The following is a 22283-nucleotide window of genomic DNA, read 5'->3' as shown; positions in this document are numbered from 1 at the left end:
ATTCTCTTCTGCCTGACCTGGAAAGGACTAAGTCAGGGCAGAATGATGACATTCAAGCATAAAGTCAATTCAGAGCACAGGCAGAGCTCCCCCACCCCGCCACACCCCTGGGGGTAACCCGTGCTGTGCTCAACTGCTGCTTGTGCAAAATGCACGGCTCTAGGGATCCGGGTTCAGGTCCTGGCTGTCCCCAGATGACCTGGGGCAAGTCATAGATGCGTTTTCTGCACCCAGTGACCCCTTTTTTTCTTCCTAAAAGAAGGAGGATAATAATCTGTGCCAAGCAGCTGCAGAGTTGCCGGTATTTGGCTGGAGGGGGGAAGCCACCTTATGCCAGATGCAGTGCAGTGTGAGACGGCTCGTTATTTGTAATTCCTCCCAGGAACGCCCGCTGGCTGTGAATGACATGGTGTCGCCTATGTCCTGAGGTCATGAATCATGCTAAGACCTGGGTGAGCGTGCGGCCATGTCCTGGGCATTAGCAAGGGCTTCCTGGAGCACGATGGCCTCCTGGGCTGAGAGCAGGACACACCAAGGGGATTTCTGTGAGATCTGAGGAGCTGGTGCATGCAAGTAAACCCAAGGCAATAAGTCCCTCTTCCTCCTTCCACCTGCAGCTTCTGCCATATGGGAGATGTGGAAGTTGAGAGCAGAGTGGGAGGCCAAGCAAACATGGGGCTGCCAAAAACGAAGCCAACATTTTGGCTAAGACCCAACATGTCCAGCCTTGCCTGTGCCTTTGCTGCTATTAATGTTTCTTATGAGAACCTCTTCCCTGCCAGCCCTTCTCATTCGGGATCCCCTTGCTGCAGTGTCATCAAAGTGTGCGTGGTGGTGATGATGATGAGGATGGCGATGCCGTCTATTACGACGGCGACTGAAGGGTGACATCAACATTTTAACTTCATACAAGATTCGGATAGGGGAGTGCGAACTTGAGCCCTGGTATTTCTGGGAAACGAGATGGGGCGCAAAAAGATGGATGCAGGGTGTGAAAGGTGGGGGGGGTTTCCCCTTGTCAGGCTGATGTCTTTGAGATGCTCCTCAGGGTGAAAGCGCCTCGTTACATGCAACCAAAGGAGTCAAGTGCTCCACCACTGGGTTGCTTGGTGGGGGGACCTGCAGGAGTCCCGGGTCTCCCAGCATTGCCGCGGCTGGCTGCACGGATGTGATCACGTCAAATCCGGTTGGGCATTTTCGGACGCATCCTGCGAAAGGCCCCCAAAGCGTCTGCACAGGACAGCCACCAAAAGCAAACCGGCCTCCAGCCAGGGCTGCAAGGGCTCCAGCCAACAGATACCCACCCCGCTGAGCCAGCCAATATTTCCATCGCAGTTGTCACAAAGCGCTAGCCTGATAGATTAGCTCGTCCCCTTTGGCAAACACAATTAACAGAACCCCAGATTGCTCTTTCATCTTGCGGTATGGATTTTACTGCACTAAAGAGGATTGGTTGGGAGAATATAAAGGTCCTGACATTTCCATCTTGAAAGAGCCGCTCTGCGAGCAAAACTTTGATTTTTTTTGTATTTGTTGCTGTTGCCGATGATATTTTATTTTTAGATCACCCGTGCACAAAAGAGGCACGCTTTTAACGCGTGGCACTCCATTTACGGCGATCAATACTTTCTCTTAAGGGTCCACAGAAATTCCAGTCTTCTGACTAGCATCTCCTGGCATGCACACGTATATATTTCCCCACACAATGATATTTTGTTCGCTGGGAGCTAAGGGCACTCAAGTGAAATCTAACCAATGCGATCACTGAACATAAAGTCCGAGGGGTAAGTCACCCAAATGCCACCGTTCCCATGTTATCACAATTCAATGTTTGCATGCAAATTCCCACAGAGAATGGAGAAATTGCAACAAGCAGGTGTGGAAAAGGGAGCAACCCCCCTATGACATTTAAATCACTCCCTTTTCATCCTGGGTTTCTTTTCGTTTAAAATGGGGAATTCTGATGGGCTAGGGTTTTTTATTTAAAAAAACAACATCCAATTTGGGAAGCTTAGCCCCACTGTGGGACCTGGAAAGCAACATTTACCCCTGCCAGCTCAGGTCTGCCAGGCGTGCCCAGATACCCTTGCACAGTGCAGGAAGCTCCCTCGCAGTTGTGAGACCCACCGCGCTCTCACGCGAATCCTTGTAACTACGTTTGTGGGAATACAATATTTCAAGCAGAAGTGGCAGGGCAGCTTGAAAGGAGATGGGTTCAAAGGAGCTCTCTGGGGCACTGACTCAGCCCCTTGCTATAGCCGGCAACCGTGTCTCCTAACAGGTCCCCACACTTATCTCAGCAGACATTACACCCATTGCAATGAGCCAGGAGCTGCAAGTCTTCTACCCTTTAATGTTCTCAGAAGTGGCCTGGGGTGGTGATTCGTGTCTACGGTGGCTGGCTGTGCACCGAGGCAAAGGGGAAAAGAAGATGCTCGGGACTCAGTTTTCACCTCGGGTCGTCTGCAGCAGTTTCCTTCGAGAAATTTAGCCGGTGAATTATTCGGAAAGCATCCCCTTTCCCCCTCCCCGGCAATGACAGTGCACTGTCATTAAAGTGCCTGCGAGAGGTGTTGCAGACCCTAACCAGGGGTTGTTCTGGATGCCCCCATGCTACGGATTTCCAGTTTGGGCTAATTGCTGGGCCACAACCGGAAGAGACAGCGGAGCCCATTGCATGACACTTGTGATAACATTTGGTGCATGTGCAGGTCTCCGAGGGCTAGCAGCTGGTGCCTTGAAGCATAAGCCGTGCTGCCTCAGAGCTAGGGCTGCAGCCCTGCAACCCTCCTCGTGTCCATCGCCGTGCCTCCCGTGCTTGGTCCTTGCCCTGGGAGAGCTAGAAATGTGTTGCTGGCCTACATCAGCCGCACGTTATGTCATTTCCCAGCCCAGGGCCAGCTGAAATAGGGTCTGGACATATAGATGCAAGCACTACTCTTCACCCACTGAGTCCCTTCTTGGAAAAGGGGGGTGGGATGGGGTGGGCTCCTGGCTTCACACCCATCCGTGAGCAGACCTAGCGTGCAGGGCAATGAGCACTGACACTGGCAGCGGTGTGAGATGTAGCAGGACAGAGCTCGTTACAAGAACAGAGGACATCCGAACTGCCCGGTACTGGCTCAGACCTGGGTCCATCTCGCCCAGGCCCCTGTGTCACACAGGGGTGCAGAGCTGATGCTGAAAGGGAAAGCGAGCGGGGTCTGACTTGGGATTTCGCCCTATTCCTCTCCCCCTCGCAGCCTCCAGCATTTCAGGTCTAGGAGGCTCTGGTTCAGAGGCTGTGCCCCTCGCTCCCCTGCTCAACAGCGACGTTTCCCCGTTCCTGCAAGAGGTTTTCCAATCCCTTTTTTTGAACCTGGCTAAACGCTCAGCTTCCACGACATCGGCGGCAACACATCCCACCCTTTAACGACCCTCGGTGTGAAACATCACTTTCCTCGTGTTAGTTTTAAACTGGCTAGTACCTACTCCTTTCATTTCGTGACCCCTCATTCTTGTATTGCGAGAGACGGTCGACAACAAACCCCGTTTTATTTTCTCGCTCCCATTTAGTGTGTTGTAAACCCTTCTCATCTCCTCTGCAAGTGTCTCTTTTCCCAGCTGGACAGGCCTGGCCTTTTAAGTATCTCATCCCATGGGAGCCCTGTCACGTCGCTCAGCATCCTCGCTGCCTGTCTCTGGACCTTCTCCAGGTGTCCTGTATCCTTTAGAGGCCTGGGGACCAGACCTGAGCACAATATTCAAGGTACGGAGGCATCACAATATTTTCTTCCTACCGACTTGGTCACTGGCAGGAAGCATTAAGAACATCTAAGCCCATGCAATTTTGGCAGGGAGAGACCTCCACAGCACGTCACAAAATAAAGCAGGGAAGGGGGGAAAATAACCTCCAGAAACTGCTCGATTCCTCCGGATCGCTTTGCAGACAAGGAAATGCGCCTCATCTATAAGCGTAACAAATAAGAATCTAATGGATTAGGTCTCGTCTAATTATGGATTCAGCATTGAGCTGCTGCTCCTACTGTCTGCTGCTGCCGGCATAATTAAACTTAATGTACTTTTAATGATGTCTTCTTAACTCATGCATTCATATATGATTAGGATCAAAGGGGTGCGAGCTGTCACCAGGCCAGGGGAGGCTCTTTTGGCCGCTCCTGATGGGACACCTGTTGCAATATGAATAATGCAGAGTTCAGGGTTGACGACAGCAGGTTTGGAGGGAGGAAGGCTTGTCACTCCCTCATGGGCTTCACCATCACCATTGGTGGGGCCGATGTTTCCAAGGACTGGAAAGGAGAGCCAGTCCTTTCCAGCTCAGGTTTTATCTGGGACGTGCCGCTGGACACGGCCTGTTCGGAGGTTACCTTGTGCTGAAGATGTTGTTTGCCAAAATAAAAGCGAGAAGGTAAGTGGAGGCTGCAGCCGGTTGCTATCGAGGAAGAGGTGGGGAGGACACATCGGGCATCTTTGCCGTGCTGGCTGCTTCTGAGAGCGCTGGGTTTGCTTTCTGCCCTCTGGCTGGGAGAGGCAGGCAGGGCACTGGCGTTTTGTCCTTCCACTTTGCCCCGACTTGAGGGTGATAAAAGGGCCAGGGGCTTGCTCTCTGACCTTGACTGCAGCTGGACACCCTGGTGATGCACATCGTCCTATTCACTCCCAGGTCTTCCTCCACCTGAAATGCTCTATTTCAAATCCCACTCATTAAGTTACAGCCGCCGGTAGCAAAGGGCCGAAAATTCGACTCCGGGGGAATAAGTGTGGGACAGGACATGCTTCTGCTGCTCTGGCGCCGGTGGTCTGCGGCTCTTGGGGCTTCGTCTTGGCCTGAGCGATGTTAAGCAGTTAACAGAGTTCAAAGCAGCATTTTCTTTTATGACACGTGCTAAAGCAGCGTCTCGTTTTACGAGGCGGGTGACTTCCTCCGTCCACTGCCTGGCAGAAGCGCTGGCTCTGCCTTCCCGTGATCGAGTGGCGAAACCGAAATCCTTCCAGCGGGAAAGACCTGATTTATGACGGCGCGATACCGAATGCGAACAACACCGCTACCTTTTGTCTGAAAAGGCAGGACTTACGGAACAAGACATGCCATTAATTCTGATGCCAGCCGGAAGGGAGGAGGAATTACTGCCAAGGGGATTGGGAGAGCATGTTAAACCATCCCTGCAGAGTAATGAACATATTTTGCAGCAGTTACTTTATACTGCATTGATCCTCAGGAATGAAAAGGTGTCTTGACAGCCAAGTCAGGGCATCAAAAGCTCCTGTTAATACTGAGTGTGTGCGTGGGTGTGAACGGTACGTAATTAGCCCACGCAGAGAGCCATGCAAATGCTAGCTAATTAAGCTTCCCTATACCCCCTGAATAACAAGGACTACTCCAGACGCAGAGTAGTATTCATAACCATCCCCAGTCGGTTCAAAAGTGAATGCATGCCGCAGGGTTTGGATTAGACCCGACTGTCCCACCGGCCCCATCTCCTTGGCTCGCGTTCCCAGTGCTCGGTGACAAAGTCCCGAGGCCCAATATTTTGCAAGACAGAGCTCAGCACATGGTTCCAAAGTGCTAATTAAGAGCCCAGGTGCGAGTGGGACGCCTACACTCGCCCTCCATGGTCTGCATGGGGGGTGGGGGTCATGGGTACATGGTGTGAGGCACTCCCTTTCAGCATTTACTGTGGGCTGCCCCTTCCCCAGTGCAGGAGAAGGGGCCTGGATCAGCAAATCTAGTTGCACCACATGGGAGTTCAGCAGCAACCATGGGCTTGGATCGACTTCCGCCTCACTGGTAACTCATGTGAGCCTTCCCTAAGACAGGCTGTAGCTCAGGGACGACTTGCTATCATCATGCAGGGACCAAGAACTGAAATTCTTCGGTGCAGGAGGAGATGAGGGTAGACGATAAGTGCCTGGCAGTCCACACCGGTACGAAGACAAGTGGCCGAGAGCTCCTTGCAGACAGAGGGGCATATGAACCGTTCGCGTTTGGAGGCCCCCACGCAGTGGGGGTCCTTGCCCATGCTAGGGGCTCCTAGGCTCTAGGATGCTGCCCTGCAGTAAGAAAAGACGACACCCTGGACCCGGTTTCACGGTGCGTCTTGGCACTGCCTCTCTTCTTCGGTGCTGAGGGCTAAGGCCAATGGCACACATTGCCATTGCAGGCGTGCGCTCATAGGTAGACACATGAAGGTGCAAGGTCAAATTTGGTCATCTTTGCCTTTTGTTTTCTCAGATGATGGACACGGCCTTTGGATTTTACCCCTTGGAGAGAAGCAGCAGAATCAAGGGTTTCTGCAGGGAAAGGATAAACACGCAGTAGGGAAGGAAAGCCTCCCAGCAGAGCACTTCAGCCTGTTGGGGATGGCTAATGGAGAGAGCCCCGTCTCTCGAGCACACACCCCTGTCTTAGCGCTGTGTTTGTCCGGCTGAAGAGTCTGCACGAAGCTCCTCAGTCAGGACTATCGGCCCTTTCCACGGCAGTACAATCCTTCTGTCTTTCTTCCCTGTCCCCTGATGGTGGCTCGGACTGCAGCTGCGCGGACGAAACTGGCTCCACAAGCTTATTCTGCAGGGCTGAGAGGTGCTGGGTTTGGGGAGCTGATTTTTCCCTATTGGAAGCCTAGCTAGACTTTCGGTTGCATGCGAAGGTGAGCTCCCTAAAGCCGTCTCTCGGTTGCTCTCCGTTTGCAGTGCAAAGCCCGTGGGGATGGTCTGGTCTGTGTGGTATCAGCCTTGGGGCTGGAAGAGCCAGGAAGGCAGCTCCTGTTGCACAGTAACAAACCCTTCATAATGGGGCTGAATCGGCAGGACCGACCTTTCCCACGGAGGTGGTGCCGTTTGGCTGTGGCAAGTATCTCCAGACACTGGGCTTATGCATGGATCCCGCCATCGCAGGCCTCTCCTGCTGAGAGGGGACGAGCTGCAGGGACATCCCCGTGCCTCCTTTACATGCTTCTAATTAAATTAGGCACGGGGCAGCAGATGGGAGTGCACGGGATCCGGGCCTGCAGGTAACGCAGGTGCTCTGCAGAAGCTGTGCGGTGGGGTCAGGAATGACGAGATACAAAGAGGACTGCTGCCTGTATCTTTTAATGATGGGCAGGACAAGTGCCTGGAAGCCTGACTTCCTCCCCTCTATCATCTCCAACCTGTTCTTCCAGCCTTTGGCCAGTTTAATGCTGATGCAACGTGCCCACAAAACTCCTTTCCCCGTGGGAGCTGCACCCCACCCTGCAGCCCCCCAGTGGAACGACATGCTGCATAGATGGGCAGGAAGTGTTTTCACCGAAGCCCAGGGAGCCATGCATGTCATCTCATGGTTCACTGGAAACCTGAAACGCAGGACCAGGCTCACTGAAAGCCTTCCTGTGGTTTCTAGACCTTTCTAATAAACCCGGGCAGGTGTCAAGTGACTGCAAGCTTTCTTATGGTGTGTCCTCATGGCACTAGGTGAGCTAGTCCGGGTACAGGAAACCTTATTGCCAAATTAACGTTGGCAAATTAGCTCTTTCAGGGCTAGGTTGGGGATCTATGTACAGCACTGCACTGGATGCGTCTACACGTTCGTTAATGCGTAGTGCCTACTGCGCATTAAATTTAGTACTTGTATAATCAAGAACTAAATAAATGCACAGTAAGCTGCTGTACTGTGCATTAGCACATTTGCACACTTTTTATGTGATGCTTAATGTGCAGTAGACTAATACTACTGCACATTAGCATATTAGCACGGGTTTTGCTGTGCACCCTAATGCACAGTAGAATTACTCCACTGTGCATTAAACGTCTCATGTGTAGATGCGCCCATTATGCCATGTAGCTATATCCTTAGGCTGAAGGCTCTTTGGGGCCATACATTACGTAAGTCTGGGCACTCCTATAATGCAAACAGCTGTAGGGTTTTGCATGCACACACACACGCACACACACACACACACACGCAGAGTCCTGCTGTGTTTGTAGTTTCCCTTGCGTAGCATTGCCTGAGTTTTGCTCAGAGGTTTTGGATGCCGAGCTGAAGGCAAACCTCAGGGGCAGCAGGTCCAGCTAGCCGATGGTGTTCCCCTGAGCCCAGGTTAGGAGGTGACACCTCTGGGCTTCACACAGGCTTCACCTGAGCTGACTACATGGTGAGACCTCAGGGAGGCTCCTTCTCTACCCATCTCTTGGAGGATGCCTCATCCGATCCCTGGACCTTATCATGATGCTGCCATATTTCCTCAGTCTAAATGTGCCCAGTGTTTAGGCTTAGTTACTGGGGTGTTCTTCCTCCTCAAGAAAATACCAGCTCAGCAAAATGAAGGCACCTTCCTCCCAGCTCTCAATTTAGCATTGCAGAGCCTCCATCTTCCAGATGAAGGGGCTGTGCACGGGCAAATCTTCCAGCAGTCGCAGTGGCGGCTGAAGCATTTGAAGGATGGCTTAGCCCTTCAGTGCTTTTAGATGTCCAGCTAATGGAGGGATCCAGGGACCTCCTGAAAATACCAGCCTTTTTGTTCCTGGAAACACGGCATTTGTCTCCGAGGAAGGGATCACCTAGACAGCCACTAGCTAATGCACCTCACCTAGGTGAGCCAGGCACAATTCCTGCCCATATCATTTGCAGTTCACACAGCTGCCAACCTCATGCATGGGATCATCAGAAAGCCTCGCACGGACACACGTGTGCTGAACGTGCTCCACGGAGACACTAAAAACACTGTTAGCTTGGCAGGATGTGCAGCTAACCTGGTTCAAATGAAGGTGCCACCTTAAACCGATTCTGGGTACGTCTACACTGCAGGCAGAGGTGGGGTTGCAGAGTGCAGGTAGCTTTAGTTTAGTTTGCTTGGGGACTCATTGCACTGAAGCTGCAAGAAGGATTTTGAAACGGACTCTCCAACCCTTCCCAGGACCCTAGGTACATAGCGGCTGGAGCCCCATCACCATATCAAAAAAGTTCAAGCTATTTTGGGTAAGTCTGGATAAGCTGCAATCATGCCTCTGCATTCACTGTAGGTATGCTCTTGCAGTATGGACAGGTGAACAAATTATACCGAGTTAAAACAAGTATATGGGGAAGATATTACTGAACATCGGTTGCTCTGTGCTGTTTCATGCACTTTGATCTCGTGGCAATTAGAAGCTAAATCGGGGCGTCGCGGAGAAAGCTTCCCATTAACCAGAGCTCCTGGACACTCAGAAAAAACATGGCCATCCATAGGCGCAGCTCAGGTTTCCGACATGGGTTTCAGGGTATTATAATTGTATGAATAACTAATTTTAAAACATCACCTTGTGCCTCCGTGCAGCACTGGCAGTGAGACAGGACGTTGGACATTTCATTAGAGGAGGGAAAATTGCTTTCTAACTAGAGGTGCAAGATGCTGGGATATGGTTGACTGAACCTTTCTGGTAACTCAAAACATCATCAATCTCTGTCTGCGGTGACACTGCCGAACCACGCTTCCATGTGAAAAAAAAAACCCTATTAATTGCATTACTTGCCCTTATGATTGTGAAATAAGCTTTCCGAATGGGAACTAAACAAAGGGAGGCAAAGCTGGCTTGCTTAGATTGTGGAGGGCCAGAAAAGACAGCCATTTACCTTTAGCCGGGGTGTTGACACTGATGCCTAATAATGACAGATTAAATGCTAATGTCTTATCCTATTTCACTGCTTTTTGTGGGAAAACATCCAATTCAGTGTGTTCATCCTACAAACCGTAGCTATCTGCAGCCCCTCCCAGAGGGCACACATCTGTCCTCTTCTTCATGTGGCACAACACCAGCCGTCTCCCATTTTGTCACTCTGAGGATGCAGTTGGGTTTTGTCTCGACAACAGTCTGGGGCGCACTGAAAATTCAGAGGCGAAGTAAAATAAATGGCATGTAATGTCAATGCGGGTCTCAGGAATGACTGCTGCTGACTCCATTATTCACCTCTCTGTTCAACTCGGTATAAGCCTTTGGTTCACCCAGGAGCAGCCTCTGAATTTGCAGAGATCGGGGTCCTGCTAGGGCACTCACAAAAGACTTGGCATCTTGGTTTGGATCACAACGGGAGGATTTTGTCCTGCCTCTCTAGGAGAAGGGGCAGAGTCCAATGGTTTTGGGTCATTTCTAATGACTGCAGGGTCGGCAAGGAGAGGGATGGTCTGTGCAGAGACCGGGGCTGCCAGACTGAATAGAGCAGCTCTAGAAGGGGGACAGGAAGCCACACATCAGGCAGCAATGGGAAAAAGTTCCCACAGGGAACATCTCTTCCTAACCCCGTCAGCTAGAGTCCTCTCTCTCTCTGCTTGCAAACTAACTCTGGTTGCTCCCAGACTCTGCTTTTAATCCTTTCCTGCATAATCCTTCCTAGCAGGTTACACTAGGAGGCCTGGTTTGTATTCGTGGATGTTGGGGGAGTCATTTCACCCAGTTTCCTCAGTTTCCCCCACCTGTAAAATGGGGAGAATGACAGAGCTCTTCTTCACAGAGTGCTTTGAGGTGTATCGATGAATAGCACTATAAAAGAGCAAGGCATTCGTTACTGGCATTATCATCATTCAACGTTAGCAGCTCCCGTTCTTTGCATCCGTCCCCAATCTTTCTCCAATGCTGCAGCAGCGATGTCTGCTGACAAAGACTTCCACAGGCTGATGGATGAAAAACGAGGAGCTGAAATGTTGGACCTCTTATGACACCTACAATGAAATCCAAGCTGGGGGAGCATTTTTGGGCCAGTGCTGGTTTGGCTGCGAGCCGACCGTTCCCCTCTCTTCAACACAGCATCATAAAATCCCCTTAACCCATCCCCGGACAAACAACAAAACCTTTGGCTCCTGCTCTGGCCCCACCAAAAGATTGTGTTTCTTCACCCTTAGTGAAGAGTCGACGGATTACCCCTTTCAACCTGAAGCAGTTTATTTGACTGCTGCGCACGAGTCAGACACAGCAATAATCAAGAAAAATCTCATTTGATTCAGGTTGGTAATAGTGCCTCCGGAGTCGCATCATTTTCATTGCACATCTCCAGCGCTGGCACAAAACGGCATGGGCAGGTATGAAAAATGGAGCCTTGGTACTTCATTTCCAGCTGGTCATTTTTTTTTCATTTTTATGTAAATAAAAAAAATAATAAATAACCATTTGAAAATGAGAACCAGGACAGAAAAATGTTTCTATGTTTGCTCAAGCAAAATCCTTTGCGGCTTTGCTGGGGAAGGTGGGAAAAGGGAGAGAGAGAGCGAGAGTTAAAACAAATATAGCTGTTAAATAAAAGATCCAGGTACCAAAGAGCAAAATTTAATGAAAGCCGAAACTGTTAAATGTGGATTCCTGTTGAGAAAAAATGTCAATGTCTTTCAGAGTTTTGCCATTATTCTATTTTTAAGAAAAGTGTAGTAAAAATACATATTACAAGTTAACATTTTTCCCCCCTTGCGCTTTCCTCTTTTTTTTTTTTTTTTTTTTTCTCTCTTCACCCCCTTTCCTCCATCAGATGCCTTTTCATACCGCAGATCCTGCCTTGTGCCGGGTGGCCGGTCCTCTCCCGCAAGGCCGTCCCGGCCAGCTCACGTGCTGGGAAGGGCTCCTTCGATGCCCTGCTGCAAAGGCAACAGGGACCAAGAAGGTTGATGGGGGCGAATACCCAATTCCACCAAAAAGCAGGGGTCTGCAGCCTGCTCCCATGGCAATGTGCAGTGGTGACGTAACGGATGAGAAGAGTCCAGGCACCAGACTCTACCGGGGGAGCCCCGGAGCAAGGAGCAGGCGTGCAACCCCGAAGCCTGCCCTGTTCCCGTGCCCACGCAGGACCAAAGGAAAAAAAAACAGTTACAGACAAAGCGAATTCAAAACAATCATGAATGTGGAGGAAGTGGCGTGGAGGGGTTATGGCTCTTGGAAATGCTCTTGTGAAGGCAAGATGGCGAATGCGAGCATTCGCAGTGGCAGAGAGAGAAAACACAAGGGCGCCAGATGCCCTCGTGAGGGTCTTGGACTTGCTGGGCTCGCCCGTATGGCCCCGGGATGAGCGGAGACAAGAGATGGGGTGCAAATAGGTCAGTGGTGCAGAGCAGTCAGGCGGCTCAGTCACCGAGGGCTGCCGACGCGAGGCACCTCGCTGCGGGTCATGCACCGAAGACGATGGGTTTGTAGCCAGCGGGCGGTCATGCTTCTGAAAAGCCACGTGGGGAAACCAACTCGAGCAGGCTGGCGAGGAGATCTGCCTGTCACTTTGCCATCAACATCTCTCTCTCCCACGTACCCCACAGCTCCCCTCTATCACTCGCTTGCCATATTGCACTCCCTGCAACATAAAAAAAATATAGCAGCTCCTAACCCTTTGAGATCAGCCCCTTTTTCCCTGTGCTGGGGTCTCAGTGGGATTGCGGAGAAGCAGCTTCAACCCACTTCAACAAACTGGAAGCCACAGCTCCGCTGACTTGTAGACAGTGAGGGTGGGAAGAGACCTCGGGAGGTCACATCTAGTCGGACCCCCTGCTCCAAGCAGGACCAGCCCCAACTGCATCATCCCAGCCAAGGCTTTGTTGAGCTGGGCCTTAAAACCCCCAAGGATGGAGAGACCACCACCTCTCTGGGTAACCTGTCCCAGGGCTTCACCACCCTCCTAATGGTAAATTTTTTCCTAATATCCAACCTAAACCTCCCTTGCTGGCACTTGAGCCCATTGCTCCTTGTTTTGTCATCTGCCCCCGCTGAGACCAGTCCAGCTCCGTCCACGGACGATCTCCCATCTTCCTTGATACCCCCTTTAAAACGGTGCATTTCCCCAGCCCCCCCAAACACAGAGCGTTCTGCTATCCATGCTGGTGGCTTCCCAAAATGAATCTTCTGGTTAGACAGAAACCAAAAAAAGAAAAGCAAAAGAAAGAGAATAAGACAATTAGCTACTGGGGCAACGTTGCCAGCAGCTGGCTTCGCACTGGGTTTTGGACAGGCGTTCCTGGACCGGGCGGAGAGCGGCGTGCCTGGTGAGTCCTGCTTCCTTGTTGAGGAGGGATGAGCCAGAACTCACTGCTCTTGGCTTCTCCGCCAACCTGTTGGCCCAGAGCTGAGTTTAACAGGCCCAACATCAACCCAATACCGTGGAAGTGGGTGCGAAGGTCCTATGGGACACCCCATCCATGCGGTTCGATTCAGGGAGATGTAGGTTCTTCCCAGAAATCTGGCTGGATTGTTTAGCCGCGAAGAGTCCCCTTTGAATTCAAAGTCAGTCTGAAGGGGATGTCAGAGCCTAAATCCGGAAATGTCCCGAGCACAGCCTCACATTTCCAGCACCCCGTACCGGTGAGGACTGTTTCACTCCAGGCTCTTGGCGGTTCCCCCGTCAGCAGCCATCCACAAAGGAGCACATATAGAAGCAAAGCAATGAGGAAATGGCTCACAATTGCCAATTAGCCCTGGATAGTGTAGGCAGAGGGTTGCATGTATGATCAATGTTGTGTTTGGTTCCTGTCCTCTGTACGCAGCCGTCTGCCATGATCTTAGTCCACTGTTGGCTCAGCTGCCAGACGCTGGGTTTCTCCAGTCCCAGAACACGTGTGCAGTCGTGCCTCGATTTCCCTGGACCCGCCGTTCGTCATCTCTCGCGGAGCACTGTCACATTGGTCCAGGGTTACCTGGGTGCGCTCGCCTCTGTTTCTAACTTCCCTCCACTCCTTGTTCCTGCAAAGTCAATGTGTGTTGCCACGTGGGTGTTGACGTGTCTCGAGAGTCCTGCCCCGTGCAGGAAGATTGGCCGGAGCCCTCCACATGACTGCTTGACCGGCTGCAGTAAACTCTGTCCCGGGGTCTTGGCGGACACACAGCCGGCTCCCGATGAACCCAAGGGCTGGCCGCTGGTGCCCAGCAGGGCAGTAGGGTCGCCTTTTTTATTTCATTTTCCCTTTTGCTGTTAGTAGCTCAAACGTTAGGTTTGCATCTCAAACTAAACCTGATTAAAAGGCTGTGGGGAGGGGTGGGGGCGGGGAGGGCGGCCCGATGTCATCCTGACACCACAGGAATTAGTAAGAAAAAATATATATATATGTGTCTATATATATATATATTGCACACACTAAGACTTATTAACAACCAAGTTAAAACAAAATGGCACAGTCCTCATTAGTTTTCCAGCGGCTCTGCGATCCAGGGACGGTTTGCGAGTCTGTAAAATCCCGTTACGCTCTCCTTATTGCGGCGCAGACTGTGTTTAACTCTCCTGCCTGTGGATCTATTGGAAAACAAAAAGGAAAATAGATTCAATTTCCTCAGGAAGATCCATTGAATTGTCCCTTTTGTTCATCGTCGTCATCGTGTTTCTCGGTTTGGATTGGTTTTTGGCACTGGAGGGGGGTGGGGCGGGGGTGACCCCGCTCGCACCCGGGTGACGTGTCAAGGCCGATTATAATCCTGTGGCTCCCAGGGGCATCCCAGTGCTGTGGCTCATGCACGGAATTGTCTGCATGGATTTGGGGAAATCGTGGCTGACCACCCGGCCGTTCTCTCCGCTGGCTCCTGCTGCGGCCGGTCTGGGAAGTGTCGATGTCCTTATGGCTTCATTAATTGATTGCTGTGGGATCAAACAAAAACCCTTTTTAGGAAGGACGGGGGGTCTCCCCCTGTCCTTAGCAATGTCTGGAAAGTCACCATATAAAACACCGCCCCTTTTTTTTTTTAAGCATCCCTACATGCTCAAGGTCTATCAAGGCTCTTGCTTCTCTGCATAGATTCAACTGGCCTACATACCTTCCCGGTTCTCGGTTAAACAACTTGGGACGATTTTGAGCTACTCTGTCACGTGCAGAACATATTGGGTTTCTAGGTGTGTTTGGACCAAATAAATGCATGGTGTTATTTCAGGTCCTGACCTGTAAACACTTAAGCACGTGTACGATTTCACTCATACGACTAAAGGTAACTACATCTTTATCTCCAGTGGGGCAATAGGCTTAGGGTTTGGAAATCACATCTCATCTTCCCAACTGAAACAAAACCCAAGGACTTGTCCACACTTGGAAATTTTTACCACGTTGCTAATATGGAATGACATGAATAGATTCAGCTAAACCAAAAAAAAAATGTTGCTCTTGTTATGGCAAAGCTATTCACTACCAAGATAAGCATGTTGGAAGAATAATGCTGTGATGGACATTTCAGTAAATCACCCAGCATTGACAAGGTCTATGCATGGAGGACTGAGGCATATAAATAATTGCAGGTGGAAATCAAGGGTCTCTTATAGAGGAAGATGCAACTCAACAGAGGCCGAGTTGCGGAGCCAGCTCACAGCGTGTGTCGAGACATTTCGGGACGGAGGTAACAGGACTAATGGCCAGCAGGAAGCTAAAGAGGGAAGCCAAGGGGTGGTTTGGTCTTGGAGACTGTAAACTGCTTATTGGGATAGGTTGCAATAATGACATGAGACCCTGCAGGAAACGGAGCAGTCATGTCAGAATAAATTTAGGAAACCTACAGCAGACTTAACATGCAGTTAGAGGGTATTTCTGCCCTAGATCTTTAAAATGGAGCCAACAATTAAAATCTATGCATTTATTTTCTGGCATTCAGCAACATTCAATGCATATACTCCGCGCCTCTCTCCTCCCCCCCTGCAACGAGTTTCTTTCATTGCCTTGGGCATATTCTAAACCTCAACAGGGAAAGAGACACGACTCCTTTTCAGTTGATTAAACGCGTTATGCATACTGAAGAAGCATTAAGTGTGCTGAAATTAGCCGCGTGGAAACCAAAGGAATAATCAGTTATTTGTTTAATTCTGGAATCATTTTTGTGCTCACGAAAGTGAGCAGCTAGAAGGAGGTGGCAGAAAATAAACAGAAAACCTTCTGATTTGACACCAGCTCATCGGGGAACCAGGCCAGACTTTTATCCTTGAGTGGCTCTCATTCCACAAGTTCTGTGGGGCAATTATGCATGCGTTCCCTGCTTCCTCACATCTAATCCAACCTGGTACTTGGGGAGGACATAGGACTAGAAGGGGCTTCCTGGACCATCAAGGCCAGGCCCCTGCTACCACAGGACAGGAGTGTCAGGAGGGAAAAAGGGTCCATTTTATTAAAAGGGACAACCTTAATCCTCAGCATGGCTATCAACTTCCTGCCCGTCACCAAAGATCACAGCACAGAGCATCTTCCTAAGAAGAAATGTGTTCCTTGCACATTAAGGTCTGGGACAGACATTGCATAAACCGGTTTGACCCAAATCAGTTAAGTCTGATACTACATTCAACCAGGTTTATCTCAAACTGGTTTCAACTATTTTCAAGCTAGTTCATGTGCACTGAACGTCCGTTCTGTTACGGGTTTAGACCAGTTTACATGTAATGTCTGTCCCTAGCCTAAAGGTTCTCAGTTTTGCCTGGGATGGTCGGTTCCAGGAACTGGTCCACAAGGCTATAAACAGATGTTGCATTTGCCCTGGAATAAACCATTTTATCCCAGGACAAAGCGCAATCGTTTAGACAGCTGTGTCCATTGTCCAAGGATAAATCCTAAAAAGGGTCACGGGATGAAAAGCGCCAACAGTTTATCCCAGGGCATCACAACAGTTGTCCGGGGATTGTATCACTGAAGCAATGGCAGAAGAGTGGCAGTGCCATCAACTGCTTACTGAATCCCAATGAGACGGGCAATGCATGTACACGCCAGTCCCAGGGTATTATCTGTTCTGGCACAAACACAGGCTCAATTTGTCCAGGGACAAATGCAACACCTTTTCCTAGCCTAAGAGGCATAAAAATGCATCGGAGTAAATGACATCAGCAGGGTACAATTTAGCGGAGCCATGGGGCCTGATTTGCTCTTGCATTGCTCCAGTGTTGTGTTGGCACACCGGTGCTCTGATTCTTGTGTTTGCACCAGTGTAAAACGGGGGTGAACGCAGTCGAGCCTGGGCTCCAAATGGCTGCCCACCTTGGACTATGTGCTATTTCCTTGGAGCTTTGCTGTTAGAGCTGGCGATACTGCCAGGGACACTATGGTTGTGCTTTGTGCTGGGGTCCTGGTCCATTGTGGCCACTTAACGAACTCACGCATATATACGACTGAGCTCCCTCCACCCATTCTCATTCTTTCCTTTCTAAACACGACCACTAGCATGTTCACTTCCTCCACCCTATCCCACGGTTTCCACCCTGAGCCTGGCTTGCATCTGTTCCTGAAGGCAGCTTAGGAGGCAGGGTGTAGTCAAAGAGAAGGTGTGAAAGGCCTGGAAACGTGTTGCCACCTTCATCCGTTTGGATTCACTCCTGGACTTGTAACAAAACTCGATTAAGGCAACCAGCATGGCCAGTCCGAGCCCACCGATGAGGATATAGAAAACGCCCGCCACGTTGCTGAGACTCAAAGCGCTCGTCTTGTCCTAGGAGAGAGAGGAGAAGGGAAGAGGGACGTGTGGGAAGGAGAACGACGGAATTAATACGACATGGTGCTGCGGCGCACGAGACGCAGCACAAGACAGTCACATTGGCACGCCTCCATCGCCCTCTTTGCACGACCACATGGCAGGTCTAAGCGCTCTCTCAATTGCCATTTCAGTTGCTCGTTAATCTAATGTTTCCCTCACACAACCGAATAAACATTTCTTTCTTTCCTTTGGAAAGGTTTGGGTGCTCTTTTAAAATCATTTTAGACTTAAACACATATTGGCCACAAATGTCTAGTTTAAATTATTGATTAAACCGGGGAGTGCATTCTTTGCCAGGGTGACATTTACTTGTTCCCAATGCCTCTCTTGAAATAACCTGTTCTCTTGGAAATGCTCATTCCCACGTTCCTAGCCTATTTCCCCCGCAACGTCTGTTGCTGGGCAACGCATTAAAATAATTCTGCTTTTTAAAAATTTTATTTCTGTTTAATAAGGCATTTAGTGCATGTGTAATTAAGACCCATTGACGCATGCCTAACTTAATTATTGGATTTGCAATTAATAGGGCTATTAGAGGCCAAATTACTTATATTTGGTGCTTATATAGTGACTCTAGAAGCACTGTCTAATTAGTCTTCCTGGCACCCCGGGGGGGGGGGGGGGGTAAGCATGTATCGTAACAAGTTTTGCAGAGGGGGAAACCGAGTCACAGAGAGCCAGATTCAGCCCTGGGCTTAGCAGATACAACTCCAGAGAGGCTGGCAGTTGCACCCACCTGCCCTAGGTCTGAATTTGAGCTACAGAGGTTTACCCAGGCCACAAGACCAGCTGATGGCAGAGCCCGGACTGGAGTGGAAGAATTGCTCCATCCTGAGCCCTTGTTCTTCATCTGGATTATGCGGGGTTTTTTTTTTGGTGTGTTTCTGGCGCCACTTCAACCGACGGCCTCAGGAAATGAGTGTCGTGTTTAGCTTATCAGTGAGTCCAGGGTCTGTGAGGGTCTCCATGCAACCCTATTTCATGATGCTGTATTGGCCTTGTGACAAATGTGGATCCTGTGACAAATGGCCTGTGCTTTTGCTGTGTGCGATGGGCTTTTCAGACTCAGGAAGATGGGCTCTTCAGACCCTTGAAGACCAGCTGAAGTTTTAGTGAAGCGTTGACAGTGCAGAAGAACAGGTCTCAGGAAACAGATGAAAAATGTGTCATACCCCATGCCTCTCCAGGACCCTTTCTAATGGGGTGGGAGGTGCCGGAGGAAGGGGCTCCTCAATCTTCGTGCCAAGCTTCGTTCTTGCTCAAGTATCCTCAGCCTCCTCTTCATCTTAGCAGTCATGCCCAGCTGTCAGTCAGGCTTAATGGAAGTGGGAGCTGACAAAAGCGCTCTTGGGCTAGTACTTAATATACTTCTCTGTACATCTTCTGCTAGCTTCTGCACTGCTTGGTTAGATTTAATGGATTTAGTGCCCTCACTCTCCTGCTCTACTTGGGGCAAATTAAGGTGTTCTCGATGATTTAAAGCACTGAGCCTGGCAGGGGTGGATGAAGGCTGCTTGTGTGGTTTCAAGAACAAGTTAGACACACACTTCTATAGGATGGCTTGGATAGGGATACCCTGCCTTAAGCAAGGTGGGTAGACAAGATGCGATTGCCTGAGGTCTCTTCCAGCTGGACCCTTCTATGATTCTGTGATTTTAGATGCTGATCAAACAGGGATGGAAGATCTCCCCCCACTGAACATTTGCTTGGCAGCTCCAATGTTTTACTCAGTGATGGCGTTATTTTAGCACAGTGTGTGGAGTGAGCTGAAAGTCGGGCCCTAAAGTTGGGGGAATCCAGTGACAGCACCCAGCTGACCGGGGACAACCACCAGGAAGCTCAGGGGTGTCAGCTTTGGTCTCCTAGCTGCTCCAGCATGGAGAACTCACAGGATAGCCAGCAGTGAGGAGCCCCAAAAGCCTGTGCCTAGATGCCAGGTCCAGAAATGCAGGTATCTACTGGCTGCTTTTCTTTTCTGCCCATCCTGTCCTTTGCAAGATGGATTTTGTGTCTGATGGGAAAGGGTTTCTCCAGGCTGCGACTGCTGCCTTCCAGAAGCAGCTCCTCCCAAGCGGCTTAGAGGTCCCCGGTTCTCACACAGGTTTGTAAATGAGGCGTGTCCTGCCGCGGCTTTATCTGCTGTTTAAGTGCAGGGTTCTGCCTTCTGAAAGCTAATAATAATAGAAGAAAAAGGACCCAACCTACGGGAGATGCTGGAGAGAATGATGCCCTCTCCCCGAACTGCTGCTCTTTGCCATTTGGGCTTTTGTGCCGCTGCTCTGCAGCAGCTGCTCTCTTAAGACGTGCGCCCATCATGCATCCAGCTTGTTAGTGGGAGTGTAAATGTCACCACTCGTCTCCTGCCAAGGGAGAGAGTTATGGCGAAGGAATGATTGACAGGTGAAGAGAAAAAAGAAAAGCCCATTTTTCCCCCCGCCTCCCAGCCATAGTGGTCGTGTTGCTAGAGCAACCAGCCACCTTCCCGTCTGTTCCTTTCAACCAGTGACACCGTGTCCGTCATCCTGTTTGTCGGTATTTATTCAGCTGTTGTGAAAGTCTATAAAGGGAGATTTTCTTGGCTTCCCAGCAGGGAAACTCTCCTCCCTCACCCCGCCCAGCTGGATCCCTTCAGAGCAACCGGTGACCTTAAGGTGCATAATTAGGAGCCCCGTGGGCTGCGGAGAAGACACGTTGCCCCGAGAGCAAGGGAATGGCAGCCAGAGCCCCGATGATGGCAACGACCTTTACATCAGACATTAGCCGGCCTTATCTGGGGAAAGCTTTCACAGCCCAGCTTGGGAAGATGTCCATGATGGGGGGGGACAGGTACAGAAAACATCTGTGGCTGGTAATAGCATAACTCAGTCTATAGAAAGGAAGCTCCAGGAAAGAAAGGGCACATGAGACTTGAGGTGGAACCAAATTCTGGGAAACGGGGCATGCATCCTTTCGGCAGCGTCTCCCAAACCCCTCCGTCTGCCGTGGTGGCTCTGCCAGCAGAGGCTGCGTGTATGGGCAAACCCCCTGTGTCCATCCCCGGCTTCGTCGTCTGTGATGTAGCTCCCCCCCCGGGGAGGCAGGGAGCTTCCCTCGAGGGTGTGACGGCAGGATGGCTCTGTGCTGGCCTCGTTTTAAAAATATTTTCTGCCCTTCTGTTGCTTTGCAAAAGATCCTCCCCAGGAAAGGGGGGAATCCCGGCTCAGGGAAATGGTGCCGCTGACTCAGTGCCAGCAAATGCACCCACTCTACACCCTGCATTTGAATGATAATTCCTGTGTACTCATGCTAGGGGAGACCCGGGACAGTGGGACATAAGAGGATGGTGAGCAGAGTTGAAAAGCATGGGGGTCCTTGCAAATATTTTCCATGGGAATATGTTAGGGCTTTGGGTACAAACGAGAGAGGACGACTTTGAAAAGGGAGAGGGTCAGGATCTGCAGCAGCAGTCTCCTGAAAGCCAAGGCCTGTTCAATTTTGGCCCAACACAGGGTCAAGGCCTGTTGCAGAGGTAGGATATCTGAGCTGAAGTTACCCCAAGGGGAAAAGTGCTTGTGCCTGGGGTGATGGGCTGGCCCAGTAACACATTGCCTGGGGCTCCCAGGGGAGCACTGGGGATGTTAAGGAAGCTCAGGGAGTAAGGAGGTGAGTGGCCGTGTTCAGGAACGTATCTGGCATGTAGCATCTCCTGAAATGCATCTCCAAGAGCCAGAGGGGTATGTTTTATTTAAGCAAATACTCCAGAGATGCTGAAGATTGTACATGGCCCGTGACCTTTCCAGGCAGACCCCTTGAGGCCGGCTCCCCCTTCAGCCTTCTGCACCGAAACCCTTCTAATGGCAAGATTTGATAAGTAAATGGTATGTACAGAGTGGGGATGGTTCTGCCCAGTGTGTGTGTGCCCATGTACATTGGGAGGGATGTGATCCCTGGCAGCTCTCACACGTGTGCAGACCTGGCCTAAACTGCTGAGGAGGAGAGCAAGAGGAGCACCGAGGGGGTGGGCGATGAGCGGGGGGCTCGGGTGCACTGGCCTTCTATCACTAGACAAGCACTTAAACTGTGTGATGGGATGCATCGTCCTCCACCTTCTATCATGAGGCTGAAATTATTTGGGGTGTGCTATTTAACAATGGAGCAGGGCGGGGAGGAGGTTGTCCTTTAATGTTGTGGCCTTTCAGAGATGCAAACGGGATCTGGGGTCTCTCAGGGGGCTGGTTTCCCACAAGCAAAGCATATTGCACCTGCAAGCTGTGGGCTTGTCCTGTTCTTCTGCAAGAGGGTGGGCGCTCAGGTCTGTTGATTTTAATACTGACCTAGTATATTCTGATTTAATAGTACGTTGCAACTGCAGACTTTGAGCTTGGGACTGATTAAGACACAGAATGTGATCTGGTCCCTTCCTGTAAAGTTTTAGGATATCCACTATCCCTTCTCCCCTGCTCTCTTTAAAACCACACCTAGTTTAAAGGGGTGTGCCTGTAGATTATACACATGGGGTTTCAAGCAGCTCTCATGACTTTGTTCTCCAATCCCATTTAGGTCACATGTGATTCAAATGTGCGTTTAGCTTTTTTTTTTTTTAAATACATGTAAATAACATGTGCTCCGCACTGAGGTCATAGGATCCACATAAACCCATGTGTCCCAAACCTTCTGCTGTGGTTTCCATTGGTTATTCTATTGTGTGGAATGAAGCACTAGACCTGATTTATTTATTCCCTTCCCCCCCGCCCCCAAATATTGAAACATTTGCAAATATTTCCTTTTTCTTTTTTTTGTTTTTAAACAGGATCCATTTCATATCCAGTTCCTTTAGGGTATTTTAATAGCTATTGCTTTTTTTTTTTTCTACTACTGCTGCATGCAGGCTTGTAGGGAAGGCATTA

The 22283-nt window shown here is 50.3% G+C and overlaps 1 protein-coding gene across 2 annotated transcripts in view; it reads right to left on the bottom strand.

The window, feature by feature from the left end:
• Positions 1–12643: 12643 nt before the first annotated feature.
• Positions 12644–22283, bottom strand: part of GRIA1 (glutamate ionotropic receptor AMPA type subunit 1) — a 141012-nt gene continuing 131372 nt past the window's right edge. For both annotated transcript variants that reach the window (XM_019535262.1, XM_019535261.1), the window contains exons 15-16: positions 17218–17352; positions 12644–14563 (exon numbers count right to left, since the gene is read on the bottom strand). In XM_019535262.1, coding sequence (XP_019390807.1) covers positions 14375–14563; positions 17218–17352 — 324 coding nt within the window. In that variant the 3' untranslated portion in view covers positions 12644–14374. The remainder of the gene's footprint in view (positions 14564–17217; positions 17353–22283) is intronic.

The sequence above is a fragment of the Crocodylus porosus genome, unplaced genomic scaffold, assembly GCF_001723895.1.
Source record: "Crocodylus porosus isolate Cpor-Errol unplaced genomic scaffold, CroPor_comp1, whole genome shotgun sequence".
NCBI classification, from domain to species: domain Eukaryota; kingdom Metazoa; phylum Chordata; order Crocodylia; family Crocodylidae; genus Crocodylus; species Crocodylus porosus.
This window is presented reverse-complemented; position numbering and strand designations above follow the sequence as displayed.